Raw genomic sequence first — 8,811 nt, 5'->3', positions numbered from 1 at the left:
CACACACACACACACACACACACACACACACACACACTTTGCTCAGCGCTCTGGTCTTTAGACACAAGTGCTGGCCTTTTTCCAAATGTACTTTGGTTGTGGCGGTTTTAGACTAACTTCCAACTTCTATTCTTTTTTTCCACATATCCTAAAATATGTAGTAAGTGGGAGGTCCAAGGCCTGTCCTCAGCTGACCTGAAGTTGGCTCAAAAACACAAGAGAGGATAGAAATGCTCCAACATAGCACATATTTAAAAATCTTGGAGGTTTTAGTTGACTGCAAGCTCAGTGAGTCAATAGCCAGTGCCAAGAACTTTACTGTGTGAATGTGAGGCAGTAAGTCCTATGAGGAAGCTACAGTCTTTCTTTGCTCTGATGGTACCACAGACATTTGGTTCAGACATTTGGGTGACATACTCTCGAAGAGCCACAATCAAACAGACCAGGTGTATGAGGAGCATGAGGATAAAGACCTTTAAAACCAGGACAAAGGAGAAACAATGGGAGGAGTGGAAGATACTGGTCTGGAATAAGACCTTGAGCAGAAGTCTTCAAGTATCTGAAAAGTAGAAGGTCAAGAGAGATTAGATCTGTTTGTTTTCTGGGCCAGAGGGTGGAAATTTTGAAAACACTTTCAAACTGGTCAGAACTGCTGAGGCCAAGGTATGCATTACTCTGGAAATAGTGGGCTTTCTGTCCTTAAGAAGTCTTCTTGCAAATGCAAATTGGTGGTGGGTGGGTAGTGGGGAGGTCGATAAACATTTCTTGAATGCTGTGACTGTGCTGAGAACCTTCCATTATCTTTTATTGTTAATTAAATTTTTTTTTCAATTACAGTTTACATACAATTACTGGTATATTAGTTTCAGGTGTACAACACAGAGATTAGACATTTATGTAACTTGTGATTACACTGATATGTCTACTACCCATGTGACACCATACATAGTCATTACAACTAGTGGCCTGGTGCACGAATTTGTGCACACTGAAAGGAAATTAATTAGAAGAAATATTTTAATATCGCTATTCACCCTTTCTCTATAATACAAGTGTCAATCAAATTCATGATCAACAATGACAGATGGAAACACACGTGTGCAATTGGTGCCTGCAAGAGCTTTATATGTATCGTGCATGCGTGAGTTAACTTAGCCTTTTGTATATACAGAATAAACTTGCTTAATTAGACCTGATTTCTGATTTAGCTAAACTTTTTCCAGCCCAGTGAAGCACCCCAACTTCTCTTTCAGGTAATTGTCAGCAACACAGCAGTAAATATCAACACAAAGCAGATTAGTATTGTAGATCACGCAGGGAGAACAAAGGATAGAATATTAACTGCAGCAGTGTTTGACTATATTCTACGCAGTGAGAAAACCTGAAGTCATTTTCAGGGTCCACCATTTCTTCTTTTCAGTCGGGTCAAGTTTCTAAGCTTTCTAAATCTCCGTTTTCGTTTTCCGGCTAATGAAAAGAAAATAGGATTCCACCAAGTCTCCTATCTACCTACTCCAGGACTTCTGTGAGGATCAAATGAGATGAGGCACAGGAAAACGCTTCACAAACATTTGGTTAAAGTGTGAACTCTTTGCACCTGGCTATAAAGCAAGTCGTGTTCCTGGGCTGAAGAAACTGCAAGGAGACTAGCTGTCACTAGGGAGAGGAAGCTGGGTGTTGCTATGTGACCCGGTGCCCACAGCAGCCTGTTTCCGGGCTGGGCTGGGCCGTGGACCCCATTTTGCGCCATGGGGTCTTGGCAGCATCGGCTGTGATTTGGTGAGCTGTCGCTCCAGGGTGGTGGTGGGGCCTGTGTGTTGGGGGAAGCTGAGTGTTGCTTTGTGGGCGTCAGATCCGCGGTGCCATTTCTCTGTGTGCGTCATGGCAGCTCCTGTGTTGAGCGTCTGTCCGCTGGTGGTCAGTGTGTGGCAGAGCAACCAGTTGGACTGTTGGACACTTAGCATATTCCCCTTTTATATAAATAGATTACCAACTAGATTTCCTGTGCTGTACTTTATATCCCTATCCTGTTTTTATAACTGGCAATTTGTACTTTTTATAAAGTTTAAGTTGCTTTTTAAAAACATATATATATATTTTTTATTGACTTCAGAGAGGAAGGGAGAGGGAAAAAGAGATAGAAACATCAATGATGAGAATCAGGCTGACTCCTGTAAGCCCTGTACTGGGGGTCAAGCCTGCAACCCTGGCATGTGCCCAGACCCAGAATTGAACTGTGACCTTCTGGTTCATAGGTCGGCACTCAACTACTGAGCTATATTGGCTGGGCCAATTTATACTTCTTTTTTAAAAATGTATCTTTATTGATTTCAGAGAGGAAGAGAGAGGGAGATAGGAACATCAATGATGAGAATCATCGATCTGCTGCCTCCTACACACCCCCCATGGGGGATTGAGCCTGCAACCCAGGCATGTGCCCTGACCGGGAATTGAACCGTGACCTTCTGGTTCATTGATTGTTGTTCAACCACTGAGCCACACTGGCCAGGCCAATCTGTACTTCTTAATCCTTTTCCCCTTTTCACCCATTGCCCCCAAAACTTCTTCCATCTGTCAACCATCAAAATCTTCTCTGTATCTATGCATTTGTTTTGTTTGTTCATTTACTTTTTTTTTTTTTAGATTCCACATATAAGTGAAATAATATGGAATTTGTCTTTCTCTGTCTGACTGGGAATACACACCGTGACTTTATTTCACTTAGTATAATACTCTCTAGGTCCATCCATATTGTCACAAATGGCAAGATTTCATTCTTTTTTATGGCTGAGTAAAATTATCTATCTATCTATCTATCTATCTATCTATCTATCTATCTATCTACCTATCTTTTATCTATCTATCTATCTATCTATCTATATCACATCTTTATCCATTTGTTTCTCATTGGACACAGGTTGCTTCCATATCTTGGCTATTGTAAGTAATGTTGCTGTGAATATAGGGCTGCTATGTTTTTTTCAAGTTAGTGTTTCCTCATATCAGTACCCAGAAGTGGAATTACTGGGTCATATGGTAATTCTATTTTTAATTTTTAAGGAACCTCCATATTGTTTTCTGTAGTGGTTGCATCAATTTACACTCCTGACAGTGCATGAGGGTTCCCTTTTCTACACATCCTCATCAACATTTGTTTGTTGATTTATTGAGGATAGCCATCCTGACAGGTGTGAGTTGATATCTCATTAAGGTTTTAATTTGCATTTTCCCCATGATTAGTGGTGTTGAACCTATATGGTCAATTAATCTATGACAAAGAAGGCAAGAATATACAATGGGTTAAAGACAGTCTCTTCAATACATGGTATTGGGAAAACTGGACAGACACATGCAAAAGAATCAATCTGGACAACTTTCTTAAATCATATACAAGAATAAACTCAAAATGGATTAATGACTTAAATGTTAACACCTGAAACTATAAAACAACTAAAAGAAAACATTGGTAGTAAACTCTTTGACATTCCTCTTAGAAATATTTTTTTTGGATATGTCTCCTTCCACAAGGGAAACAAAAGAAAAAGTAAACAAATGGGATTACATGAAACTAAAGAGTTTTTGCACATTGAAAGAAACCATCAACGAAATGAAAAGACAATCCACTGAATGGAAGAAGATATTTGCAGTGATAACATCCAATAAGGGGTTAATATTCAAAAGATATAAAAAACTCATACAACTTCAACACCAAAAGAACCAAACTATTGGATTTTTTAAAAAAGTGAGCAGAGTCCTGACTGGTGTGGCTCAGTGGTTGAGCATTGACCTATGAACCAGGAGGTCACGGGTTCATATTCCCCCTCAGGACACATACCAGGGTTGCAGGCTCCATCTCCAGTGTGAGGCAGCTGGTCAATGATTTTCTCTCATCATTGATGTTTCTCTCTCTCCCTCTTCCTCTCTGAAATCAATAAAAAGATATTTTTAAAAGAGAACAAACAAAAAAAAAGAACAGAGGATCTGAACAAACATTTCTCCAAAGAGGACATACAGATGGCCACTAGACACATAAAAAGATGCTCAACTTCCCTCTCTTATCTTATTTCATCCTGCCAACAGCCTATGAGGTAAGTACCATTGTTATCTCTCCCTGTATTATAGGTGAGGGAATTGGGTATAGTGAGATCAGGTTAATCCTCCCAACGTCAAACGATTTGTTAAGTGGTAGAACTTGGATTACAACCAGTTCTGACACCTTCCAAAGCCAGTACTTGTGGTCATAATTGGATTCAGGCCTGATCGGGAGGTCTGGACCCGAAGGGCCTTGAGGTCCATTGTACTAGAAGATTCTGTGGCTGGGAAAAAGTAAGCCCCCTCCTCTACGGGAAGGGCTCCGAGTGTAGGGCGGAGGAGCAGGAGGTAGTCCCAGGTGGCAGTAGGCTAAGGGATGTAGACTTAAAGGACATGGAGGAGTAGTCAACGTGCGTCACCCCACAGCTCGGCCACAACAGCTGTGCTGTCGTTTAAAGATGCCTAGACCCCCCCCCCCCCCCCCCCCCCCCCCCCCCCCGAGGCACAGTCCCGCAACGGCGATTTCCTCCGGTCGCGCGGCCAGGGAGCGTCGCGGCAGCCTGGTTGTGCGGCGGAGTCGGGGATCGGAATAGCGCGCCGGTCCCTGGCCGGGAGCGAGCTGGAGGCGGGGCGTGGGGCGTGGGCGGGGCCGAGGCCGCGGGGTTAAGGAGGGCGCGCGCCCCGGGGGCTGCGGCAGTTGCGCGCTAGGATTGCAGCCGTGCGGCGGGACGGTGAGTGCGGCGGGCCCCGCGGGCGGGAGGGGCGGGAGCGGGCGAGCGAACGAACGAGCGAGCGAGCTGGGGAGGAAGGAGTGTGCGCGGCCGAGCGCGCGGCCCGTATCCGAGCCGCCGCCTGCCCCTCCCTGCGCCCCTCAGGCCCCACTCTCCACGCCCGAGCGCCCACCTGCGGGCCGTGGGACCCGGCACCCGCGCCTCCGCGGGCCCCGCAGCTGCGGGTCGCCCCGTGCCTCCGCGTAGCCCCTTCCTCCTCGCCGCGGCTACGCCCCCAGCCTCACGTCACGCCCGCGCCATTGTTTCTCCGCGGTCGGCTGGCTCGGACCCGTCTCGGCCTCGGAGCGCGGCCCTTCGCCTCCTGTTAGCCTGCCTCTCTGCGTCCCGTCCCTGCCCCCCGCTTTTCTCTCAGGGTGGTGGCCGTCCCCATCCCTCCTCACAGGGACACCCCTTTACTCAGGTCTGCCTATTTTTTCCTGGCCGCCGCCGGGCGTCCTCCCGTCCGCGCCCGAGGCCAGCCTTTCCGGCCCTCGTACCCGGACTTCTTCCCACCCCTCGCGCGTTCCCGGCGGACCCGAGAAGCCAGCGGACGCTCCGGTAGGGTGCTAGGTCGAAGGCGGTTTAGAAAGAACCGCACAAGTTGGTATCCCGCACGCCAGTTGTGTCGTTTGCAGCACTTCCTGGAAAACTCGACCTCGAATGGCAAGCCTCCATAGAAACATGCTTATTTTCAAACGGCTCCCAAGTCGGGGGTCAGCTGTTAAGTGGCGGTCTGTTCCTTTCCTTCCTGGAGACCCCAGAAGCCGAGAGCTGAGCGCGAGATGCAGATCGGAGGCCTGAAACCATGATTTGTAAGAGCGTTTTGGGGTTTTGACTCCCAGTAGGCCTCCAGCTTTTAAAAGCAGTAGGTAGAGCTGGTGTCAGATTTATTCCCCCCCCCCCCCCCCCCACGCTTTCGTCTTTTGGGCCGTTGTGTTGGAGAGTTGTGAAGTGCAGCGCTCTGCAGTGACTAGTCACCATTTTAGGGTGTGTGTGTGTGTGTGTGTGTGTGTGTGTGTGTACGTGTGTACAGGTTCTTCATATGACGGTACACTTGAGTTTGTCTCTTAAGGCAACGGATGCAAACGCTGCTAGCTATCATGTGAAAGAGAGAATGTTGAAACAGTGCCCCTTTACCGTGGCAACTTAATATTGCTGAGGTCTTTTAAATATTTACCATCACACTGCAACAATAGATTTCTCCTAATGAAGGCATCCAGGCCTGGAGAGGTTAAAGAAGACACAGCTAGTTAGCAATTAAAATACACGCAACATGCTAGGCAGATGGTAGCACACACAGACTGAAATGCGTTATTTAATTAATTTAATTTATGAGAAAGGACAACCGGGGAGAGGGGAAGTTGAGAAACTTGTATTTGTTGTTCCACCTATCCATGCACTCATTGGTTGATTCCTGTATGTGCCCTTGATCAGAAATGGAACCCGCAACCTTGGCATATGGGGAGTGGTACCTACAACCTTGGCATATGGGGAGGATGCTCTAGCCAACTGAGCTATCAGGCCCGGGCCAAAATGCATTTCTGTTGCAATATAAGCCACTACATTTCATTGCATTGCTGTATAATCCTCATTAATCCAGAAATTTGACTTTAGAAGTTAGTAATCAGTCTGTAAAGTAAGAGGGCTGAAGATGTTCTGCAAGGTTTCATTCAGTTCTAAGATTTAATTCCATTGTATGAAAATTTACAGTCAGCTGCAAGTTCCCAAAAGTTTATAATTGTAGGAAGATTTACAAAGATACTATTTACTTACAGTATCTGCAAGCCTAATTATAGTGATAGCAGGTGTATATACCTAAAGAAAGCCAAGTTACAGTGGAATGTTAGGAGGAACAATCATCTGTAGGTTATTTCAACAGTGTTATGGTGAAAGAAAGCACACAAAACCTGTGGTGTGTTTTAATGTCTTTTTGTTGCTTAACTCATCTAAAAGCTTAATTCATTGAAATAGTTAAAAAAACCAACTTTATCGTATGACTTATACTCTTTTCCTGTGTATCTAAACATAGTTTTTTGCAGTTATAATTGCTATATTCATATTATTAATTTAGCACTTACCCATATTTCTGGGATGCCCATGTATCTAGAAAATTTATCTTTTTTTTTAATATATTTTTTTATTGATTTTTTTTACAGAGAGGAAGGGAGAGGGATAGAGAGTTAGAAACATCGATGAAAGAGAAACATCGATCAGCTGCCTCCTGCACGCCCCCCACCTGGGGATGTGCCCGCAACCAAGGTACATGCCCTTGATCGGAATCGAACCCGGGACCCTTCAGTCCGCAGGCCAACACTCTATCCACTGAGCCAAAGCGGCCAGGGCAATTTACCTCTTTTTTATTTTAGAGGCTTTGTAGCGTGCTTTTATGACTAAAAGTCAATAATGCCTGGCATATAGGCTCTCAATAAATTTTTGTTGAATGAATGTAGTATTTTGAGCTATTTAGACAACATCTATGAACACAAATGTTAACTATCACAGGGAATATGTTAAGTGACATGTGAGTAGTAAACATAGGAGCTAGCATCAGGAATGATTCAGGGCATGGATTTTGGATTCCAGGTTTGAGACCCGTCTTGTCACTTAACATGCATGCAACCTTGGAGGACTTAACCTTAGCGAGACCATGAAAACAGGAAAAATAGAACAAATTTCACAGGGTTTTATATATTAAATGGGATAATTCCATTGAAGCAATACTGGCATACATTAAATTCTCTATACATATTAGCTATTACTATTTTTTGGTACAGAGTGGAGAGATTATTGTAGGTTGGTAGAATCAGGGAGAACATACAGAAGGTGGCACATGAGAGTAAGGAGAAAATTCAAAAGATATATTGAGGGGTTAATGATAAAGGGTTTGGTATAGTAATAGTATGATAGAGCTGGTTAGAGAAATTTTGGTAAATTGTTTACAAGATATTCTGTCTACATGAATTTCTTGCAGTTAGAGCAGAATTAATGAAGTAAGATAACTCTTTTTGTGAATAGTTGGTATTTTGTGTGGCTGTGTGTGTGTGTGTTTTCCGTTCAGGCCTAAAAAAGTTATTAGATTTAAGGAAGTTGATAGCAAATTATTGCGGAGTGCTAAGGTCCTTGTCACTTGACACAACCATTTGAAATTTGATTGTGTTCTTTGATTGGTTACCCAAGTTTGCAGTGGCTGTTTTTTCTATTTTGTGGAAAACAACTGGAGCAGCAAACCAATAAAAATAACAAAATTGCCAGCAGAGTAGCAAAGCTACCCCCTTTTTAGGCAGAATACAGAATCAAAAGTATTAGATTAATTTGGAGAGTGTTGAATTATTTGTTCCTACATTTTGTTGGTATTTCTTGGTTGGGAAGCATTGTTGAGGGTGAGATGAAAAAATGTGCTATGTCAGGGTCTGTTTGTAAAGAGAAGACTGTATATGTATCATTAAGTTTAAATTTGTTGGGTATGTTTCCATTTCAAATGTTAAGTGGAATATTATGTTTTTAAAAGTTCCTTGGTCATTTTAATGAGGTTTCTCTAATGTTTTAATTTATTTTATTTTATCTTATTTGGGGGGGATCAAACTGTTTTATTGAGGGCATTTAGATGACGGTCGGAGGGCTAGGAGGACAATGAGATCGAAGTCCTCAGCCTCTCCCTATCTCCCCAGCTTCACAGCCACCAAAAAGTTAAATTTTTAAAAAAACATATGAAATATTTCAAACATATAGAAAATAATGTAATGTTAGTATAATTATAGACCATCATATTTATTTATTTTCTTTTTTTCTCTTTTATTGAATTTATTGGGGTGACACTGGTTAACAAAATTAAACAGGTTTCAGGTGCACAATTCTACAACACATCATTTGTACACTGTATTGTGTGTTTATCACCCCAAGTCAAGTCTCCATCCATTGTTCCTGTTCGTGAGCTTTCTCTCCCTCTGCATTTTTTGTTCAGTCCCCCTACCCTGTCCCTCCCCACCATCATATTTAGTTTATGTGGTTT

The 8,811-nt window shown here is 43.5% G+C and overlaps 1 protein-coding gene across 3 annotated transcripts in view; it reads left to right on the top strand.

The window, feature by feature from the left end:
• The first annotated feature begins 4,674 nt into the window (after window positions 1-4,674).
• NT5C2 (5'-nucleotidase, cytosolic II) overlaps window positions 4,675-8,811 on the top strand; it is an 86,634-nt gene continuing 82,497 nt past the window's right edge. The window contains exon 1 of one of the 3 annotated variants that reach the window (XM_079794269.1): window positions 4,675-4,763. Coding sequence is in view for 1 of the 3 variants with exons in the window: in XM_079794266.1 (XP_079650392.1) it covers window positions 7,045-7,061 (17 nt within the window). In the remaining 2 variants the exon portion in view is untranslated. The other 2 variants (XM_079794270.1, XM_079794266.1) reach the window with 2 other exon arrangements.

This window comes from Cnephaeus nilssonii (assembly GCF_951640355.1).
Source record: "Cnephaeus nilssonii genome assembly, chromosome: 16".
NCBI lineage: Eukaryota > Metazoa > Chordata > Mammalia > Chiroptera > Vespertilionidae > Cnephaeus > Cnephaeus nilssonii.
Note: the sequence above shows the minus strand (reverse complement) of the source record. Positions and strands in the feature narration are given on the sequence as shown.